Source organism: Gorilla gorilla, chromosome 2 (genome assembly GCF_029281585.2).
Source record: "Gorilla gorilla gorilla isolate KB3781 chromosome 2, NHGRI_mGorGor1-v2.1_pri, whole genome shotgun sequence".
NCBI lineage: Eukaryota > Metazoa > Chordata > Mammalia > Primates > Hominidae > Gorilla > Gorilla gorilla.
In genome coordinates, this window is record NC_086017.1 from 119,710,615 (window position 1) to 119,733,910 (window position 23,296).

The 23,296-nt window shown below is 36.3% G+C and overlaps 1 protein-coding gene across 1 annotated transcript in view; it reads left to right on the forward strand.

The window, feature by feature from the left end:
• The window catches only part of TRAT1 (T cell receptor associated transmembrane adaptor 1), a 32,242-nt gene extending 12,712 nt beyond the window's left edge, over positions 1-19,530 (forward strand). The window contains exons 3-6 of the mRNA XM_004036026.5: positions 3,445-3,478; positions 11,582-11,643; positions 13,682-13,770; positions 18,146-19,530. Coding sequence (XP_004036074.1) covers positions 3,445-3,478; positions 11,582-11,643; positions 13,682-13,770; positions 18,146-18,403 — 443 coding nt within the window. The 3' untranslated portion in view covers positions 18,404-19,530. The remainder of the gene's footprint in view (positions 1-3,444; positions 3,479-11,581; positions 11,644-13,681; positions 13,771-18,145) is intronic.
• The last annotated feature ends 3,766 nt before the right edge of the window (positions 19,531-23,296 follow it).

A 23,296-nucleotide genomic window follows, 5' to 3' on the forward strand; every position in this document is an offset into this window, starting at 1 on the left:
GCCTTCATGACAGAGCAAACTTTTCAGAAGCCTGAGCTTGCTGGCTTTTATTCTTAGCTGTAACCTCTGAACTTTTTACTACTGCTCATTTAAACAGATTATAACCTTCTTCTAGGGAGGACTGCAAAACAAAATTACCCAAGTACTGATGGCTCAGCTGCAGATTATACATTTACATCCTAAAAGTAGCATGGAATGGGGTGCCCTTGAACTTCTTGCATCCCATTTCAGGTGCTCCCTTTAACCATTACTTGTTTTCTTTATTTTCCCCCCAAATTGGTTTAGTCCCTTTCCTTCCATCTAAACATCACATTATTATATTGTATCCTTTATATAGTTGCTTCTATTTCCTTTTTCCCACACAGTTTTTGTCTTTTTTTTCTTTTATTCCCCTATTGATAATACATTCAGCACATTCCCATTCTATAGAGTTAGTTGTTTGTTTGTATTTATTTATTTATTTATTTATTTTTTGAGAAAGTCTTGCTCTGTCGCCCAGGCTGGAGTGCAGTGGCACGATCTCAGCTCACTACAACCTCTGCCTCCTGGATTCAAGCGATTCCCCTGCCTCAGCCTCCCGAGTAGCTGGGACTACAGGCGCATGCCACCATGCCCAGCTAATTTTTGGTATTTTAGTAGAGATTGGGTTTCATCATTTTGGCCAGGATAGTCCCGATCTCCTGACCTCGTGATCTGCCCACCTTGGCCTCCCAAAGTGCTGGGATTACAGGCATGAGCCACCGCGCCCGGCCAGAGTTAGTTTTTATGTGTTACACTAGTATTCTTTCTAGGCACCAGCGTTCATACTTCAAGCACCTCCATCTGAAAAACCCACATTATCTTTTAAAAACATTAGCCTGTTTGGGGAATTATTTTTACTCCATACCTACTTTTTCTTATTCTTATTAAGCAATGACACTCTTCACTTTTGTTTTCAATTTTTTTGCTGATTTTTTTCCTTTTCTTTCAAATTAATGCTCAGCTGATGACTATCCTTTTGTCAAAGGTGAGATTTTAGTAATTTCATTTCAAATCAAGCATTACTTATATATCTTTTAACTTTAAAATATCATACCATCTTAATAATACCAGTGTGTTTTCAACTAACTCGTTCAATGAAACTTCCTGACTCAAATGAGTGCAATTAATTTCTGGCTTGTTATATGATATGTATTTAGAATGTATGTATAATATTAATAACAAACTTTGTCATTAAAAAATGTTTTTACAGAAAATATTTCATTTACCTCTGACAAGTACTCTGTGGTGTAGGCATTATTGTCCCTACTTCATGGATAAATTGAGCACCAGAGTTTTAAAGCAATTTGCGTGTTGTCACAGGGCAAATGCATTGCAAAACTGGTACCAAATCCATATTTCTGATTCTTAACCCTGGATTTGTTCCATTATACATCAGGCTACCATTTGACTAAATTCTTATGCATCTACTTTAATTCCAGGCAAATCTGCAAAATAATTAGTGGCCTGAGTGTAAACATTTTCTTCACATAGAAGGAAATCAACATATACTTTATGTCATGTCTTATTTATCAGTTTACAACTTCCTGGTCTATATTAACTATTTTTTCTTTATATGCTTCTTGACATTATTTACATTTCTCAGGTTTTTTGATTTTGCTGAACTTGTGGCTACTATGCAATATGTTTTAGCCTCTCTAGGCTTCTCCCAACATTTGTGTGCACTTGTATTCACAAGACTAATATGAAAGTAGTTGAAAATAACTGCATCTTTTACATGCAGTTCATGGTAGAACATTTCCTCTGGGCTAGAAGTATGTTTCTGACATATTCCAAATGGAATACATTCATCACTTTTGGTCCCATAGCAGCTTAGTGCATATGCTCTGCAAAATCTTCCCTCATTTAGTCCTTCACAGAATTCTTCCAAACACATTGACATGTGACATGTCCATTTCATCCACCAGTATGATTACTTTCATAAATTGTTCCACTAATGTGTCTTTAACCGTTAATAACGTCTCTGGAGAATAACTCAACTTTGTTACACATAAATTTAACTAAAATAAGTTTTGTAGTTGTTTGGTGACTTACTGAATTATTTGAAAATGTTATTGCTAGTTCCTTACTCATATAGAGTGTTTTCACATGTTCAAGTTGAAAGATAATCATTTGGTCACCATTTTCTCGTGATTATTGTCAGAGAGTTAGATAATAGTGGTCTTTATTTTTACATTAATAACTTTTTTGCAAGGTTTTGGCTTTTATTTAATGCCGGGTTGAAAAATAAGCCATTCAAATATAATAAACATTGTGCTGTATGTGTGCATCTAGTTCAACAGCAAAGAAAATTTACTGATGAATGGATAATACAGAATTTTCTATAACATTGACGTTAAGACTGTACCCTGATTATCCCTTACTTTTTTCAATAATTCATCATGAATCTATTGCCTTCAATTAAAAAAAAATCTTAAAACTACATTTGTTAAATAGCTTTTGAATTCTTATATTTGACCTAGAAGTAAAAATACTTTTATTTGGCTTTGAACTGCCTCATTCAAGGTTTAACAGTGAGTTGCTTACTGAGATCCATCACATAGTTTTTTTCTATGGTTTTGTTGTCCTACAACACATCTCTGGTAAGTCTTGTCCTGGCAGACCAAAAATAACTTTTTTTTTTCTTAGAAGCTGTTCTACTGTTTCGGTTAATTTTAGAGCCTGTGTTCCAACTTTTTCCAGGTCTCTTCTTCCTAGCACACTCATTTCTCCTTCCCATTCCTTTGTACCATGTGGATGAAATGAAGTCATGATCAGAGCAGCTTTCTTAATATCATTTTTATGTTGTTACTCATGCCAAGAAATGTTAAAAGTAGATACATAGATAGATGATAGATATAGATAGATAGATAGATAGATAGATAGATAGATAGATAGATATTGATAAAAGAAAAGTCTCCTATTGATTTTTTTCATTTTTGGTAACAAAGAAAAGCCTATTCAAACCACATGGGCAAAGATAAAAACTTATAAGAATGCAGAGGTGTTTCATGGAACCCAAAGGCAGAAAGTACAGTCATGCCCTGCAGTGGACTGGAGCCACAAGGGAGGCAGGAAGGAAGGTTTCAGCTCTCTCTGCTTAGTGTTTCTGTGCATAAAACCGCAATGCATCCAGGCTGTACATCGTCTCCAAGCTGCACTGTCTCCACCCCAAATTACCAAGAAAGTTGCTCTGGTTTCTCTTCAAATCATATAAATCTTTCTTTCTTGGTAATTTGGTAAAAGGCAAATCTGATTGGCCCAAGAGGAGACCTTTAACCCTACTTCAATCAGAGGAGCCCTGAGAGCCTTGGTCAAATACATTAATTGACATTGAGGCTAAACTCCCCTCAGAACACACTTTAGAATATTTAACAAAGGTATGTCAACATTTCTTTTAACTTGTCTATTTTGAATATCTTTCAGATAAAATGTACAGCTACTCCAGTGACCACACCAGGTATGTTGTGATTCAGTCACGGATCATGATTCCCAACTAACAAGCAAAAGTAAAAATGCTATATTGTTTAAAGATTTGGCTCATGGATATTGTACTTAGGTTAAAATGAAATGAAAAGTGAGTTTTAATTACTTTTACTCTCATCTGAAGATTAGAAGCTATAACATTATCTGTCCTAGTTATTTGCACACTGTGAGTCAACAAGAAAGCTGGTTGAAGGATAAAATGAGATTCTAACCTGATAACTATAGAATTATCATTAATTTCAGAGGCAGATATCCTAGATTATGATCCAGCTTAGATACAGAATTGTGCTACACTTCAAAATCCATAGTAGAAAACAATCTGGCAACCTAATACAATTTAAGATATGTATACACGGGCCAGGCACGGTGGTTCATGCCTGTAATCCCAGCACTTTGGGAGGCCAAGGCGGGCAGATCACGAGGTCAGAAGATGGAGGCCATCCTGGCTAACATGGTGAAACCCTGTCTCTAGAAACAAAACAAAACAAAACAAAAAAAATTAGCTGGGCGTGGTGGCACATGCCTGTAGTCCCAGCTACTCAGGAGGCTGAGGCAGGAGAATCACTTGAACCCGGGAGGCGGAGGTTGCAGTGAGCCGAGATGGCACCACTGCACTCCAGCTGGATGACAGAGTGAGACTCTGTCTCAAGAAAAAAAAAAAAAAAAAAATGTGTATACACATAGATATACACAAGGATGAGTAGCGCTATGCTGTTTGTAGAGTTAATGTCAATCAATAGGGAAATGTGATGAACAGATACTCTGAAAGAATATGCTGTTATAGATATCACTTATTCTCTTTAATAGTTATTGAGCTATTTGCAAAGAAATTTGTATAGTAGTATACATTTTTTTAAAAAAATATTTATGGCATAAATCGTAGTAAAGAAATTTTACTTTTTTTGGATAGAATATTCTGACCCAGATGTGTCAATGTATTGGAGATTTCTGTTTTAGGGGTAAAAAAAAAAAATCTAAATAAAGAGAATTTCCTAGAGGGCTCTTCAAGACCTTTCTGAAATGGTAGACTGAAAGGTCTTTGAAAAACACAGAGCTTTCTCACTGGGTAGGATAAGAACATAAGCCTTTTTGGTCTCTTTAAGGTCTTTTTTAAAAAAAAATTCTTTTTCCATGTGAAAATTTCTTGAGCAAGTACAAGATCTGGGCTGCAGGCATACCCTGTCACACACAAAATCTGTTCTTATGACTACTCTTAACATTGAATTATTTAACATTAGATACTTTTCAAGTCATTAGTTTATATCAAGAATGATTTGCTTATTGCTCTTTTGGTTTCTTTTTACAACACATAATGATGAAAATCCTATATAATCACACAGTAAGAGCTAATCTCTTTAATGATCTATTTAATACTTGTAATTTGAAGGGCAATTAAGATGCAATGTGATAGAAAGTCTTGTGATTTGACTATTTAGCTAAATTAGGTTGATGGTTTAGGGATTAGGATGGGAGCAATGAGAGGGAAAATTGGTAAAATACCTGCCTCAAAGCAATCAGGCTTTTAGCTGTAGGGCAAATGTAAAAAAAAAAAGCTTTTATAACATTTATTCATTCAATAAATATTCACTCAACAAACAGGCACTGTGCTAGACAATAGCAAAATAAGTTTGCTGATTACCAATCCCAAGGGAGGATATAGGATAGCAAAGATCATGACTGTGCCAACCACCAGGAATAGGAGTCTGAGCGCTTCAGCCCACTGTGTCTTGGGATGCACATTTACTACTTTCCTGAGTCTGGTGAGACAAAACACACAAACAATGAGTTACATAAAGTGAGCTTATTACTTACTCAGCAAAGGACAACCAAAGTCTAAGATTCATTCAGAGATAGTTCCCCAAGCCTCAGAAAAGCTGTCCAAGGTGGATGGAAACTCATCTTCCTGTTCCCCACCTGCACTGCAGCTGAAGGACTCCAGAAAGCAGCCTACCTTTGGGTTTACCCCTAAGGGGCAACATGATATGCTGGGCTAAAGCACTGAAGGATATCCTGTTTCTGTGAGAGACTAGAATAAAACCTAAGCTGTTCCAGCTGATTTTTCTTTATCCCTGAAGGTTGCATTTCCAGCACATTCTACAGTTATTCTTAAAAATTAGAAGTGAGAAAAGAAGGACCAGTTTGGTGCAAAGTCACCCAGAGAACTGTCCTGCAACAACAAAGATACAAAGATGGAAAGGCATGAATCTTTCCCTTAAGGATTTATAAAATAATCTATTGTCTATTGTAACAAATCTCCAGTTAGGCAAAATTTGAATATACAATGCAGATTTTTTTCTATAAAAAAGCGTTGATATTTTAATTCACAAGTTTATGTATATACCTTATATTTTGTCTATTTCTCTTGCTTATGTGGTTTGGGAACAAAAATCTCTTTTGTAAAGGGGCATGGAAGCTCCACAAACAAACCAATAAGCAAACTAAAAACTATCTCAATCCATTAAACATTAAAACAGGGCAAGTGAAAATAAGGTCTATGTTTCTTGGGTGGGGCTTGCGTTACTGATGCCTCTTCAGTTCCAACATGGTTTGTGGCCATAGAGAAAGGAAATAAACTTCTATCGCACTGGGTTCTCTGTTGCACTCTCTCCCCACTCCTATTCAATACTGGCTTGTGCTGGAAGGGAAAGGAATTGCTTCTCTCATCTTATTTCTCTGTTTCCCCATTCCCTGCCCTTCCTGCAACAGTACGTCAGAAACATGATCACTTTAAGGAAACCATAGCACCTAAATCAAGCAGAAAATCAAATACACACTTTCTGCTATTTATTCTTGGGTCACTTTATTTCTCATTTAAAACATAATTCTTGCCTTTTGGTTTGTGTTAGGAGGATAATACTGTGAGACTATCATGGATTTGAGATCCAGGCAATTCTGAATTTTAAACAGACTTGCCATTAGTGGATTCGTAGTCTTGGGGAAATGAGCATTGGTGAAATTTGGTTTTATCATATGAAGAATAAGGTTTATAATATAATACTTTATTTACAGAGGGTAGTTGACTAAAAAGCTGCTGTTTTATTGAATAAAAATTAATGCCTCTGAAAATTCCTGCCCACTTGCAGTATGTTCACACCCTAATTCAAGAAAGCAGTTCAAGTTTACAATTACATTAAGCTTATCATGACTCCTCAGTTTTCAGAGTCTCTCTCAAAAAGCTTAGGATGCATTTCCAGCAGATTTTCATGAACTGCTTCTGGGGGACACTGGAGGTGCTTTTATCATAAAACATTAATTCAGCTCAGCTACTCTTCTACTTTCCAGTGATTTCTTGAATTTCTGGAGCTCTGCAGGGTGGGGATCTTCTGTATTTCCTTTCTTTGCTAACTATGCTACCTAAATATAACTAGTCTCATCTGTCCTCTTGACCCATTCTCAAGGTTGAGAATCCTTATGACAAGAGAACTCTTGGGTCCCCTTCCCTGACATCTCAGACTTCCAAGTGGCTATGCAGGTGGGGCCTTCACCAGACCCAGTACCACATGTGTAACCAAAGTGTCTCTACGTCTTCCAGCCTCCTGTTTGTTTCAATGTACAAATAATCATAACCCAAGCCCCAAACCTGTATAACTGCAAGAAGTCTGGTCCCTTTCCTAAGCAATTCTGAGAATTTTGGGGTTCCCCAAACCTTATTCTTGGCTGCCCCCTTGTCACCTCTAGCTCCATCACTGCTCTTGGATTCTCCATCATTTTAGAAATTGTCATGCTGGCAGTTCTTTCCAGTATCCTTTCCGCCAAACTTTGGCGAAAGACCCTTCTTTTCAAGTGCTCTAAAGCACTGGCAATGTGAGCTCATTGTGCTTAACAGACTTTACAAAGAAATGAGCATATTAGAGAGGCACGTGAACACCAATCAACAGAATGAGAATTTAGTGTTAGACATCATGGCTATGAGCATCCATTAACCATCACTTCAGAGACAACACTGCTAGATTCACTTCTCAGCCTCAGTCACACAAAATAGTGCTAGGATTTATAGTCTTCCTCTGGATCAGGGTTCTCTATTTGGTGCCCTCCTGCGCCAAGTTCAAGATATCTACACTCATACCACAGCCCATGCCAGAGAAAGCGAAAATGTAATAAGCATATATGCATCACTCTGTCAACTTTTCCTTTTTGATTCTGCATTGTTACTTTTTCTGTCCCTTTTGTATCATTCCCACCAATATACAAACAGACTGTATTGTTTATACCTTTAAAAAACCAACCATCTCCTTGAAACTAGATTGCCAGCCGGGCGTGGTGGCTCACGCCTGTAATCTCAGCACTTTGGGAGGCCGAGGCAGGCAGATCACCAGGTCAAGAGATTGAGATAATCCTGGCCAACATAGTAAAACTCCGTCTCCATTAAAAATACAAAAATTTGCTGGGCATGGCGTCGTGCGCCTGTAGTCCCAGCTACTTGGAAGGCTGAGGCAGGAGAATCACTTGAACCCGGGAGGCGGAGGTTGCAGTGAGCCAAGATCACACCACTGCACTCCAACATGGTGACAGAGCAAGACTCCATCTCAAAAAAACAAAAACAAAAATAAACAAAACAATAACAACAACAACAAAACTAGATTGCCTTACAGCTACCTCTTCATTGCTCTTTTCTCTTTTACAAGAAAACTTGAAAGGTCCCTCTATATTCTGTCCATATTTGCTGGCTTTTCTTCCTCTTTTCCTCTTCTTTCTTGAACCTACTCTATTCCATATGTCCTCACTAATACACTGACTCTACTCTTGTCAAGGTTACCATGATCAAGTCTCAGTTTCTGCTTGCTGAGTCCCTCTGCAGCATTTAACACCCTGACACTCTCTACTTGAAACACTTGATTCTCTGGGCTCTGAGCCACCTTCCTCTTTGGTTTTCTTCTTCTCTTACCTTCTTCTGAATCTTAAACATCACAGTTCCCAGGGCCTCATTCCATAAATAATGTCATCCTCTCTCATGGCTTTAAACATTTACACACTTACAGAGCCCAAGCTTACATCTTTGCCTATTCAGAGTAACAACTATGAAGCAAATCAGGTTAGCAATTACCAAAACCAACTTCTGATAGATCCCAAAGCTTGTCCTTTCCCATCTCTGGCAACTTCTCAGGCCCTTAAAATAGATTTATTTCGTTTTGTGAAAAAGTCTTTCAATTTTATTTGGATGTTGGAATCCTGCATTTGTATTCTAGAACTTGGGAACTGAAAAGAACAATAGAAATCAACTAGTTTAATCTCATTTTTTAAGTAAGACAATCTAAACTTAGAGAATTTAAGTCCAAGGTGATCAGGTAGAAGTAGTGATTTTTTTTTTTTTTTTTTGAGACGGAGTCTCGCTCTGTCACCCAGGCTGGAGTGCAGTGGCGTAATCTCGGCTCACTGCCTTCTCTGCCTCCTGGGTTCACGCCAGATTTTTTTTAATTTGAATTTAGTTATTTAAATGGACTTTGATCACAAACTACTTGAGGCATTTTTTAAATAAAAGACCTAATAAATAATAAATATAAATATAAATATAAATGTAAAAAATAGGAACTAGAAAAAATATAAATGTGGCCGGGCACAGTGGCTCACGCCTGTAATCCCAGCACTTTGGGAGGCCGAGACAGGCAGATAATGAGGTCAGAAAATCGAGACTATCCTGGCTAACACGGTGAAACCCCGTCTCTACTAAAAATACAAAAAATTAGCTGGGTGTGGTGGCGGGGGCCTGTAGTCCCAGCTACTCGGGAGGCTGAGGCAGCAGAATGACGTGAATCCGGGAGGTGGAGCTTGCAGGGAGCCGAGATTGCGCCACTGCACTCCAGCCTAGGTGACAGAGAGAGACTCTGTCTCAAAAAAAAAAAAAAAAAAAAAAAGAAAAGAAAAGAAAAGAAATACGTGTATATATGTATATATAAAAGCACAAAGTCTGGACCATAGTAATAGATATAATTAATATATTTTTCTTAATTTTGGAGTGTCAGTAAATGTACTTACTGGTTAGAGAATTATTTCAGGCATGTTCAGAACAATGGAGAGTCTGGTCTGGCTGAAAACTCAGAGGTACACTAGCCTCTCAGATATGAGTTCAATTATTAATTTATTTTTAAAAGTAATTAATCATCCACATAAAATACTGCCAAACATTTGCTCCTGAGGTTTATTACACATTTACAACAGGCTGGAGCTATTTGGCATTGCCAAGAATATATTTTTTAATTTGTTTGTTAGGCAATTGCTCCTGAATAATAGTTTATTTGAGATGATTAATCATTTGAGATGGGCCTGTAGACACAGGACACTGCATTATAAATCACATCTTATTTTCATTCATAGAGAATAAAACAATACTCATTTTTTGGACATGATTTATCATTTGCAAGTTGGATCTGCCATCTATGTGGGCTAGGAAAATGGATGGATTGTCTTATTAAAAATTCTTCACCTTTTGCTATTATATTCTTGGCATGGAGAAAAATCATGAGCAGGGACTACTTGATATCCCAATATTAAGCTGTATTGAATTACCGGATGGAAAAAAGGTTACAGATGAGTTCCTTCGTTATCAGATGAGTGAAGTGTTTGCCCATATCTGGGCTTTTCAAGCCATTTCATACAGGTATCATTTGAACTGTTATTTTTTTAATACCTACGTACTATTTACATATACTGTGTCTTTTTTCACAGTATAGAGCATAGAGAGTAATACAGGTGTTATGCCTTGAGATAAGAGTCCTTTTTTTTTTCTTTTGATGAAATTCCCTCCAGCTCTCAGTGACATGTAATCTCAAAGTTAAAGCAGTCGGTACTATTTTATGAAATGCGACTCTCACCACCTGATAAGTTCCTCAGTTCCCAGACTGCCATTGTGAAATCTGGTCACTAGGGCCATCATCAATGGTAGGATGACATTGGTAGAATGACAGTCTAGTGACAATGGTAGGATGTATACTGTAATCCTAATAGCATTACTCACATGAGGCTGGAAGGAACTTTAATCAGCTAGCAAGAGCAAATAGCTGTGGATTCTTGTCAGTTCTCTTGACCTGGGGGTGGGGGAGACATAAAACTGTGGTCCCTGTATAGTCTCTAGACTGTTTCCCCACAGCCTTTGAACTGTATCACCCACTGAATAACTTCCTCATGATGTGGACTGAGCACGGGGCTTTACAACTAAACTTTCTGTACAATCCTAGCACTGCCAGTTACTGACTGTGTATCTGTGGACAATGTCATTAACCTCTATGAGCTGCAAATACCTTATATGCACAATAGGGATAAAAATATGCATCTCATATGATTGTCCTGAGGGTTGAATGAGCACTTGCATAGAGAAAAGGTTTCACAACTGGTAGTTATTGCTGATAGTTGAGATAAGCCTAGGGAAAATAAATTAATCTATCTGAATCTCAGGGTTCTCCTCTGTAAAGCAGGGAAGAATACTACTACTTTTGGAGAATTTTCTTTGTGAGTTTTTGATACAATGTATGTAAAACACCTAACTCAGCATCTGGACATAATAGGTGATCAATCATTTTATTGCATCTGCTAACCTCAGTCTGTAATACTCAGAAAACATGGTTTTAAGAGACTGTTTGGACAGATATTCTGGGTGAGTAAAGAGGCAGTACATTGTACAATAAAGAGCATGGATTACCTGGGTTCTAATTCTAACTCTGCTATTTATTAGTCTTGTAATCTTGAGCAAGTCATATAACCTCTCTGTGCCTCAGATTTCTTATCTACATAAGGAGGATGATATAGTACCTATGTTGGAATTGAGAGAATTAAATGAACAAACACAGGAAATATACTCGATGTAGCACCTAATATACAGTTACTATTGAATAAGTATTTGCTATCATCATTCCCTGTAAGAAGATCCAAAAACCAACTTTTTAAATTCACACAGAACACAGATACACATACATACATGCATGCACGTGTTCACTCACTTGCACAAGAACACACCTACCGTGGTTGGCTGGGGGTAACCAAGAATAGGCAATAGTTCACTTAATATTGAATTTAGCTGAGAAGTCACTTATGAATTATGTGAAAAGTGGAATCTAATAAGGTAAATTATTTTTCCTTGTTATAGGGTTGATGAGTATTATATTGAAGACACACCAATTTATGGTAACTTAGATGATATGATTTCAGGTAAGTTTTCCATAAATTAAATTTATAAATAAGTAAATCCCAGTTGGTTTCACAAAATAATTTAAGTGGCGCTTTAAAAAAATCACAGTCACACTTAGCTATCCCAGTGATAACCATCAATTCAAGAACTTTTAGTATATTAATTAGGCAACATTTCCAAAGCTGCATATTGTAAGTTGTATTACAATAGCCACTCTAAATCAACATCCTGTTTTTCTATATTCTCTTCATTTCACTCTAGTAGTAATGAGAATACAGGAAGACTCTATTACCATGAATTTCGACACACACCGAATTCTATGAAATAAAGCTATTTCTAGGACAGAAAGTGGTCCACAGAAACAGTGCTTTGTGCTCAATATACAAAAGCAAATGTACAGTGAATAGCATGGAACAATGAACAGTTTCTTTGGTTTCTCATATTCTAAATAGAGAATGTAGGGCTGGATTGATGGCAGGTGGGAGAAAGAGGAAATAAATTGTTGCTGAGTGGTTTATATATTTATTTTGTTCTTATGTAATAAGCGCTCTTCAGTTCCCAGCATCCCTTATCACTTGTGTCATCCCAGACACCTAAAAATGAAACATCCCTAAATTTCTCCAAACAGATAACCTTGGTCTGATCCTAGAGTTCTGATGATAGAAGCTACCACCCTTTCCCTGCAAGTACTCATTCAATACATCAGAGGAGACTTGGGGGTTAAATGCTGTTGAACTCCAAGTTTTGAACACAGAGACATCCAGTAATGTAGGAAATTTATCTAAAAATCTATATATTAAAACAGTATGGAATCATCTTAAAGTTAGAAATGTGGGAATTTTCTTTTGCGTGATTCAAGAATTTATTTTTATCTTTCCTTTCATTGTAGAGTGTCCTCTAGTGCTCTAAGGAATCAAAAATTATTTTTTGGAAATATATTATTCAAAATAATTTGTCCCCATTTCACTTTGGAGAATCATGTTAGTCACCTATAATATTCAACTACTCGAATTCTTATGTATTCTGATGGCTCCAAACCCATCATACCTGCTACTTCCATACTTAAGTGAGCCCAGGTGCCGCTTGCACACATCCTGATTTAGCAGGTCCAGGCTAAGGCTTAGAGATCTGCTACTTAACATCCCAGGTGATTCTGATGCAGATTTTCCATGGACCATGATTTGAGAAACACCACTCTACATACCCTTTCTCTGTGGTGCTTTTCAGAAAGAGCTCAATGATTATTAAGTCGCTTTTCTTATAGTAAATATATCTTTCTCTCTCTGAGGGTCAAACTGGTACAATCCACATTTCTGTCAGGTTACTGGCCATCCTATGAGTCACTACTTCACTTTCTTCTTCCTTTTAAATTGACATATCTGGGGGAAGAAAGTATGGATGATTCAAAAGGCATGTCCCCATAGGATGAAATGAGTACAGATCTGCTGGCTGCCGGACACTGTACAAAAGCTCCAAATACTAAGGACCAGCATTGTGCAGCCCCAGACCCTTAGGCAGTCTGGCTGAGATGTCCGTCACTGATTGATGGGACAAAAGTCATAATATAAACCCTCTTTTTCAAAATTAAGATGTTGGACTTAAAATGTCCCTGAGCAAAACTCCTTACTCAAAGAACAAATTTCAAAATTGTAATCACTGATGCACGTGCACTGTGCTTTGTGGCACCATGCACCATTTGCAATCTATCTTAAATAAAGAATACTGGCAATCCCTTAACTTGTGAGATCTCTATAACATCTAAATGGTAGTTTAAGACTGTCATGTCCTGCAGTGGTACAAGAAAATTCGTATGATCTAGTTCTTATTCCAAGGATTTATTTTTATCTTACTAACCCTTTAGCTCAAGAGACTTCACCGCCTGATCTGCAGGTAACAGTTTGGGCTTCCTTACCTCTTTCTATCTCCACCAAAAAGACTAGCTAAGTAATTCTTGGGCAGTTTATATTTACAGCCAAATGTTGTTTGGATCATGTATTTTTAATCATACTAGTATTTTTAAATTTTATATTGTGAATCACAATCTTTTTAATTCCCAAGAACCAATGGATGAAAATTGCTATGAACAAATGAAAGCCCGACCAGAGAAATCTGTAAATAAGATGCAGGAAGCCACCCCATCTGCACAGGTGAGTTTTGTTTTCTGTTTCCACATTTGCACATTTCAAGAGCATAAGAGTAGTACATTATGATACACATCTGAAATAGCCTGTTAGAAATTTTGCAATCAATCAGGTGTCAAGTTATGGGACCTGAGCTCTAACTCAGGGTCATGTAAACAGAACTCAAACCATATTCAAAGAGTCAAAATTGTACACAATCACAAAGGCAATAGATTTTAAGGGAATAATGGAATTATTCCTAAGTAATCTATTAAGCTTTTTCTTTCTGATTGAAAATTTTGTGTGTATCACAGAGATAATATAATATAGAAGGTGACACATGGATAATGCTCACAAGACCTAAATGTCAGGAATTCAAAGTACAGAGCTGGGGTAGGGAGAGGGAGACCTTTAGTTATAAGGTAAATTAGCTAGATACAAAACATCATATCCCTATTTTAAAAGGCAGATGACTTTCAATTTTAATACAAGTCCTGTGGCTGTGGTCTTATGGCAAGAGATGGCAAAATATACACACAGTTTATGTGGAGGTAGGCAGGACAAAAACCTAAGGAGAAACATAAAAATACAGGAAGAAATGGATAGTTTCTTGTTTTCCTACCACAATCTGTTCAACCTCTTCAGTTTTAGTTCTAACTTTATTAAAAGCCATTAGAAATTTTTAGCCTACATGCTCCTGAAATGCTATACATTTCAATTAAAATAGTTTTTCTTCTCCTCTCAGATCCTGTCTTGTTACTGCCTAGAAATGGTAATAGAGCCAGCATTTCCTAAGCAATTGTTACGTGTTGGTCTTGTACTATGTGCTTTATGTGCATTATCTCCTTAGATTCCTATGACGGAGGCAGCATTATCATTCCCATTTTACAAATGCTCACAAAGGATGAAAACTTGCCCTAGAACACTTAGGTACTAAGTAAGTAGACAGAATCCAAACTTAGTCCTATCTTACAGAACATTCTCTTCCCTAAAATGGCTCACATCTTGAAAATTTCCAAGTGAGGTAGAATTTTACTCTTTTTCTTTAGATAAATCCCGTAAGAAATCAAACTTTTAAACTTTTTTTTTTTTTTTTGAGACAGAGTTTTGCTCTTTGTCGCCCAGGCTGGAGTGCAATGGCACAATCTCCACTCACTGCAACCTCTGCCTCCCGGGTTCAAGCGATTCTCCTACCTCAGCCTCCCAAGTAGCTGGGATTACAGGTGCCTGCCACCATGCCCAGCTAATTTTTGTATTTTTAGTAGAGACGGGGTTTCACCATGTTGGTTAGGCTGGTCGCAAACTCCCGACCGCAGTGATCCACCCACCTCAGCCTCCCAAAGTGCTGGGATTACAGGCGTGAGCCATCGTGCCCAGCTGAATATTTTTTAACTAAGAAACCAAGATGTAGTAGGATTTGGGAAAAATATACTCACCAAATCTGCCATATAATGTTTAGTTAATTATAAAATATATTTTAGATAAACATATGGAAAACCTGCATGATATAATATGATTTGCTAAATCCATGATAATAAAAAGAAAACCTCTCAAAGAAGGTTAAAATACATTATCTGAAGTGTAGAGATTCACAGCACTTTAGTTGTAAAAGTACTGAGAATTCTGAATAGAAGTTACTATTTAATACACATGACTTGTACAGGGTAGCTTTATTTGACCTGCATCTGGCTTTCACTCAAGTGAAAATTATGCAAAGCCTTAAAATGTCTTTAAAAGCCTGCTCTTTTATAAATTGTGTATTTAAAGGTACTTCTAAGAAAATTAGTCTTTTCTATTATACTATTCTCATAAATTTAGTTTCACAAATTAGAGGTAATATCTTCGTATTTGCTCAATTTTATTTCACTACAGGGATTATTATCATAAAAAAAACTACCTAGTTTGCTACTACAATACCTACTTTGTTACTTTGGTCAACCACAAAAGCAGAAGGAACTAGGATATTATGCATAAAGCTTGATAGACAAAGTGTTTCTTCGTTGGAAAAAATGTAAATAGGCTCCTTGGCCTTTGAAAATGATGTGTACAGTTCAGAAATTGTAATTTTAGTATCTCAGTCTTCTATTAACTAGGAAGAGTTAATCAGAAAGCCTAGTAATAAAGTGAGTTCACAAGAGTCCCCAAATCCCAAAACATTTGAAAAATACAAGTGTGAGCTTGCTCCTCTTCTCTTCATATCCAAATCTCTAATCAACCTTTTCCTCCTATGTCAGAAGCATCCTCTCTCCTTTCCAAAGCCAATGCTTTTATTCATGATCTTGACCCTTTCTCCTAATTATTTCAGGATCTTGTACTTTCAATTATTGAACTTTTCTCAAGTTTCCATTTTTTTAATGAATCATTACTATTTGCCTACCAATATGTGAAAATCCCTCCAATATTAAAAAAAAACCACCTTACTTGAACTGTTTATCCTTCTAATTTCTAAACTGATTCTTAGCTTCTTCCTCTATTGTTTTGATTTCTTTGGATAGATACACATTCATTTACCCTGGCTATGTGTTTTCCACCCATGCACTTAACTAACACTGCAGTGTGGAAGTCTCCAGTGACTATTAAACATACAATTTGTGGTCCTTTCTTAGGACTCACATTCTTTAACTCTGCAGCACTTGATAAAGTTGACCAAGTGTTGACCACACATGCATTATTTGGAATGCTTTCAGTTATAAATGAAGAAAACAGGTTGAGATTAAATTAGAAATAGCTTGACAACAGTATATGGCAGTGGGAAGAAACTAGAGCATGGATCCGGTTAGGCAGCTATTACAATTTTTCCAGAAATGAGGATTTTAAGAATAAAAAGCTAGACACAACAACAACAACAACAACAACAACAAAAAACCACACAGCCAGGTGTGGTGGCTCACGCCTATAATCCCAGCACTTTGGGAGGCCGAGGCGGGCGGATCACCTGAGGTCAAGTGTTCAAGACCAGCCTGGCCAACATGGCGAAACTCCGTCTCTACTAAAAATACACAAATTAGCCAGGCGTGGTGGTGGGCACCTGTAATCCCAGCTACTTGGGAGGCTGAGGCAGGAGAATCGCTTGAACCTGGGAGGCAGAGGTTGCAGTGAGCTGAGATCGCACCACTGCACTCCAGCCTGGGTGACAAGAGCGAAAATCCATCTCAAAACACACACACACACACACACACACACACACACACACACACACACACAGAGCAGAGGGTATAAATAGAACCATCTTTTCTATCTGGCAGAGAATATAAAATGTTTCACTATTAACATGAAAACAAGTGCCAACGGGGAGATGCTTACTTATGCATGAGAAATGTTGTTAATCCAAATGTTATTTCTTCACCCTGTCCCTGCAAATCAATACAATTTTTGCCTAGTTTTAAAGAGTAATGCTTAATACCATAAATCTTTGGTTTGTTCAATGGCTGTCTTAAAGTTTTAGTCTACAACTTTTCATAATTACAGTGCTACCTTACTTTTGAACAGTAGTTATAACTTTCATAATCTCGATGTACTAACCATAACAACACTATGATGATTTGCATTTTCTAGGCAAGAAAATTGAGATTCAGAATATTTTTAAAAACCTGACCAAGATCTCATGATCACTGTATGGCAGAGCTGGGATTCAGTCGTAGTCTTTCCAACGCCAAATTCAAGGTCTTGCCTTTAGCATGTTGCTTCCCCTAGATAGCCTAGTTTCCTGTCTTTCTTTAGTATTGACCCAGGTCTAGTCCGGAGAAGCCCACTGGGCCCTCTTGGATGTGAATGGATATCTCCAAGGCCAATCCAAAATGAGCTCAAAAGGGAACTGGGGAAGGCAGATAAGAAAATAATAGCGAAAGATAAGAAATTTAGTTATTTGCCAGATATCTATCATGTAAGTGAATACTGTTATCTTTGTACTTCTGAATCTTAAAAATGTAGAAAAACTGGGGACTTTTGTGGTACCATTAAATGACCAATTGTTAGGTACATGTAAAGTAGACCGTTGTGATTTGGTAAACTCCTTCCTATCATGCTTATTCCTACTTTAATAAACTGGAGTATCGTTACTTGGTAAGAGCGACACAGGGCCAGAACTACCTTAGGTGGAGGTGGAGGTAGAGGCAGGTAAGAATCAACCTAAAATGTTCATGTACTGTTAGAGTATAATAAAGAAATAAAAATTTAGGAAAAAGTTTCATCTAAGCACTTTTTCAACTCAAGAGTGTTGGCTGACTATAGTTTTCTGTTCTGTTTTTTTGTTTTGTTTTTTTTTTTGTAATGACAAATTTGGCAAAACAAGGTAGGTGAGGCCTAGAAAACAAGTTACTTGGTTTTCATACGCCACAGAAATTTCCAGAAGTCAAGCTAAAGAACAGGCTAACAATGAAAAATTAACATCCCTTTCTTTTAGGCAACCAACGAAACACAGATGTGCTACGCCTCACTTGATCACAGCGTTAAGGGGAAGCGTAGAAAGCCCAGGAAACAGAATACTCATTTCTCAGACAAGGATGGAGATGAGCAACTACATGCAATAGATGCCAGCGTTTCTAAGACCACCTTAGTAGACAGTTTCTCCCCAGAAAGCCAGGCAGTAGAGGAAAACATTCATGATGATCCCATCAGACTGTTTGGGTTGATCCGTGCTAAGAGAGAACCTATAAACTAGCTGGACCATGATCTAGTTCAATGATTTGGCTCCTATTGAAGATGGCTTCTAAGAAAACAAGATGCGCAGAGGACACAGAAGGACTTGGCAGCAGGGTGATGACCTGATCATTTGTTGATGGGATGGTGGCTTACCTCTTATTCACAGCTTACACTTATGCATGCCAAATGTAAGGCCATGAAAATCAGTATTTCAAATAACTTAAAAAATGCTTTACTACTAAAATGTAAAAAATTAATGTGCTCACCTCGGCAGCACATATACTAAAAATTAATAAGACCCAGCTTGAAAATTGAGCCTGATAACAAAATTACAAATTCACAATACCTAATACTTAGGGAAATAAAAAAATTTAAGCATGAATGTATTCTGGAGCACATTAGAAGAAAAATAAAAGCCAATGAGTTTTTTTTTAATTCTCCTTTCTCACCAATGGGCAATAGCCCATAATTGAAATAAATTTCTGATTGAAAGGTATAGGAAACATTAAAATGCATTACTAAGAGAAGTAATATAATTTTCTTACAAAGTATTTTTCCCAAAGATAGCTTTACTATTTCAAAAATTGTCAAATTAATGCATGCTCCTTACGACAAACAAATATCAAAAAGAGTTCAGGAATTCTACTAGCCAGAGATAATCACTTGGAGAAACTTTCTATATATCCTTCTAAATATTTTTCTGGGCATGCTTATGTATGTACATCAGTTGTTTCTTTTTATTTTTAACCAAAAATGTGGTTTCTTTTGTACACATTACTTAAACTTTCTTTTCACTCAACAATATATTGTGGATTTATTTTCACTGTTATATTTAACTATATATAAATATGCATATATTGTAATTTTAATGTCTGCTTAGCACCCCACTGATAACCAAATCACAGTTTATTTAAATAATTTTAATGACTTTTCAAAAACAATTTATTGATGCAAAAAGCAAGGTTGAGATGACAATGTTTCTTTCAATAATTAAAAAATACTGCTTCACTGTCTTCTCTCTTTGTTTCATCAGAAACACATATAATACTTGTCTCTGTCCTTAAGTGTGATATACATTATTTTTCTGATTGTTAAGACTTTCCTTATTACTGGTTCTAATTTGATTATAATATGCCAAGGTATGGTTATTTTTCAAGTGTCTTGTGTTTGGAATTTGTGGAGCTTCTTAGATCTATGTATTTATATTTTCATCAAATTTGGGTGGGGGGAAATGACCAATATTTTTTTTTCTGTGACCCTCCGCATTTTCAAGTTTTTCAATTACTTGCAAATGGTCCCACATTTCACTTATCTGTTTATTTTATTTCATTCTTTTTTGTATTTCATTTTGGATAGTTTTTCTTGCTACATCTTCAAGTTCATGAATCTTTTTTTTCTAAATAATCTAATCTGCCATAATCCTAGACAGGACTTTTTAATCTCAGATAACTTAGTTTTTATTTCTATAAATTTAGTTTGGGTCTTTTGTCCCCCATATTTCATGTCTCTAACATACTTAATCTCTCATCTAACATCTTCAACCTATGGATACAGTTGTAACAACTGTTTTAACGCTTCTTAAAATCTACTAATTCTGTTATCTGTCATTCTGAGTGAGTTTCAAGTGATTTATTTTTCTCATTGTGGGTTATATTTTTCTGCCTCTTTAAATGCCTGATGATTTTTAATTAGGCAGAAAATACTGTACATTTTCCTTTGTTTGGCGATGCATATTTTTGCATTCTTATAAATGTTTTTGAGCTATGTAGCTGAAAACTAACTTGATAGTTTGTTTTCAGTTACATAGCTAACTGAAAAACTATCAAGTTACTTGAACACAATTTGATCATTTAGAATCTTGCTTTTAAATTTTGTTAGATTAAGCCAGAGCAGCTTTTAGACTAAGTTAAATTTAGTTTATTACTGAGGAAAGATCCTCGTTAGTACTTAGTACCACCCTTCATGAATTAGGACGTTTTCCACTTTGGCTGTTGATAATCAACACTATTCCCAGCCATGTGTGAGTCATGGGCACTGTTTTCTTTATTATTTTCAGGTGGGTTTTTCCCCAGGTTCGGGTAGTTTTGTCACTTGCGTGCACTGACCAGTACTTAACTGAATACTTGACGGCGACTCTTCACATATCTCCAGAGTTTTCTCTACACGCAGCTGTCTTCTCTCCAGTACTCTGCCTTTTTGACTTCTCTTGACCTGGAGCTCCATCTCCTCAATTCAAGAGATCAATGGACTTTTACCTAGGTTTCCTCTACCTGCTCCAAGGCCTGAAACTTTTCTCCAGGCAATAAGATAGGATGATAGGAAGGTTTACCTCATTTGTTTCCCATCTTTCAGGGACCGACCGTTGTCCTTCATTGCCTGAAACAGTATGTCAAGTAACACTGTTTCATCTACTTTGTCTGGAGTTTAGTTGTTTCAGCTGGCAGAGTATGTTCAGGTAGTAGGGTAAATCTAGGATGTTATTCTATCTTCGTCAGAAGCAGAAATCCAAGGCATTCTTACCACTTTACTGTAATTCTATAGTATATTTTTAGTGTAATTTAGTATAATTTGATAAGCTAAGCAGCACTATTTGAAATGTGAGTAAGCTATGAATTACTGATCATCATGTAATTATTAGGGACCATATATACATCACCTTTGGCAGTTTTCAGGGCTTATGTTCCAGAAGGAATATAGGATGAATATCCTGTATTTGGAAACAGAAGTGTTTCTGATTTTTAGATTTTGGAATATTTATTCATATGTAGTGAAGTATCTTAGAGATGGGACTTAAGCCTAGACAGAAAATTCATTTACATTTATATACACATAGCATGAGGGCCATTTATGTAATATTTGTAAATAATTTTGTGCATTCATCACATAATGTCAGGTGTAGAATTTTCCACTTGTGGAGTCATGGCACTCAAAAAGTTTTCCATTTTGGAACATTTTGGATTTTGGATTTTCAGATTATGGATCCTCAGCCTGTATCATTATAAGCCTTAACATTTCAACTGGAAAAAAAAATATGTATGGAGGAAAAGAAAAAGAAAAATCATGACTAGAAAACAGATGAATTCCAAGTCTTGAGATTTTCACTGACAATGTTTTAAAGGTCCAATAAGTTGAACTCAAATCTCAAAAATAGGAGGGATAACTCATTGCCTTTTGGTATTAAATGGCTTATTTCTAGCAGAGTAAAGGGAGGGTGATTAGTTTAGACATATGCTTTAAATCTTCCTCTGAGGTTTTGTCATTTGATTAACAGAACAGACAATTTATATTAACACAGAAAAACAGAGCATTGACAAAGGAACAAGACAGAATATAAATTCAACAGAGGTACATTTCTAAATGCTATTTGCCATTCTTTAACCTCTTCTGAAGGGCTCTTCTGCACCCACTCACAGCTTCTGCTACCTAGGAAGTCATGCATCAAGGGTGGGTACCTGAATCACAACAGTGGATTCTCCTTTTTTTCAGTTTCAATAAAACTTTTTTTTACAAAATCAAGCAGGCCAGATGTAGCCTAGAGGCCATAGTTGGCTGATGCCTGGCAAGATCATTTGTTTCATTAGGAGCTTGCAAAATGATATGCTAGTCCTGTTACTCCTTCTTCATGTATTAGTTGGAATACATTATAGGAAGAAGACAGTAGATTCGTCTTTGAACCAACCTAGATACAAGAGACTGGATAGTGATCAGAACAACAACAATAAAAAAAACCATAGATAGAATTGGGGCTTTGAAAAGCAGGGTACAATTACAAGGGGAAGAAACTAAGAGTAAGATGGCAGAGACTGGAGTTCAAAGCTCCATAACTAATCAGACTAATCATATAACAATCATGACAATGATAAGTCATATTTATTGAGAACTTGCTAAGTATAAGACACTGTGATAAGTGCTTACCTGCATACTTAATTTAATCACATAACACCCTAAAAGATAGATGCTAACCTTAAAGATGAAGAAACCAAGACTGATAAAAAGTAACTTGCCTGATGTCACACAAATAAACTGTAGACTCAGGATTTGAATACAAGTAGTCTAAGTGTAGAACTTGCTCTGTAGAATAGGTGATTTCTAGAGTTGGGTTTAAGTGCTCTTGGGCCCTATTTCTTAATTATCCCTGCATCCTATCTATTTAATAATAGTAATGTCTTTATTTTAAGTGCTGTGCTTGCATTTCTGTTATTTAAAATCAAAAGAGGCTAACTAAAACAAATCGAAAACAATTCTTAAAAATAATGACGATTTATGGCAGCTTGTACACACTAACAGCCCTTCTAATTTAGGAAAAATCCAACAATAAATCCCCTTAAATGACAGGCTGTTGCTTTCAATAAACACTAAGACTTACATCTACCACAATATTTTCATATTAAAGTGTTTTTACAGGAAAGTGTTTTATTAATGCCACTTGCTTTAAAATGACTTAGCTTTTCTTTTTCAGTTTTGTATATAAAAAAAGAGGTTTTCCCTGCAGTGACCTCATATTCACTCTCCATAAAAGACAGAACCCAAAACTAACTTACAAAAACAAAAATAAATAAATCCCAATATTGAAGCTAAAACATAATTTTGTGCCCCCTTTTGTCTCATTTTTTCTGCAGGGGATGAAAGTTATCTCATTTGGAATCAGGGAAACATTTGTTATTTAGACCAAAATGGAAGAGAATGGAAAAAGAATCTCAATCAATAGCATTCTTGGCCACCTCTGATGTAATGGACAAGTCTTTTAAGATGTCAGTATCCATCATAACACTTGAGAATTAAGTAGGTTTATTTCTTCCATCTGCATTGATTAAGAACATAGTTGGTAAATTAACTGGAAAAATTGGGTCAAGTGAGGAATAAATTTTTAAAGTACAATAAACATTTAAATTTAAAATGTATAAACATTTAG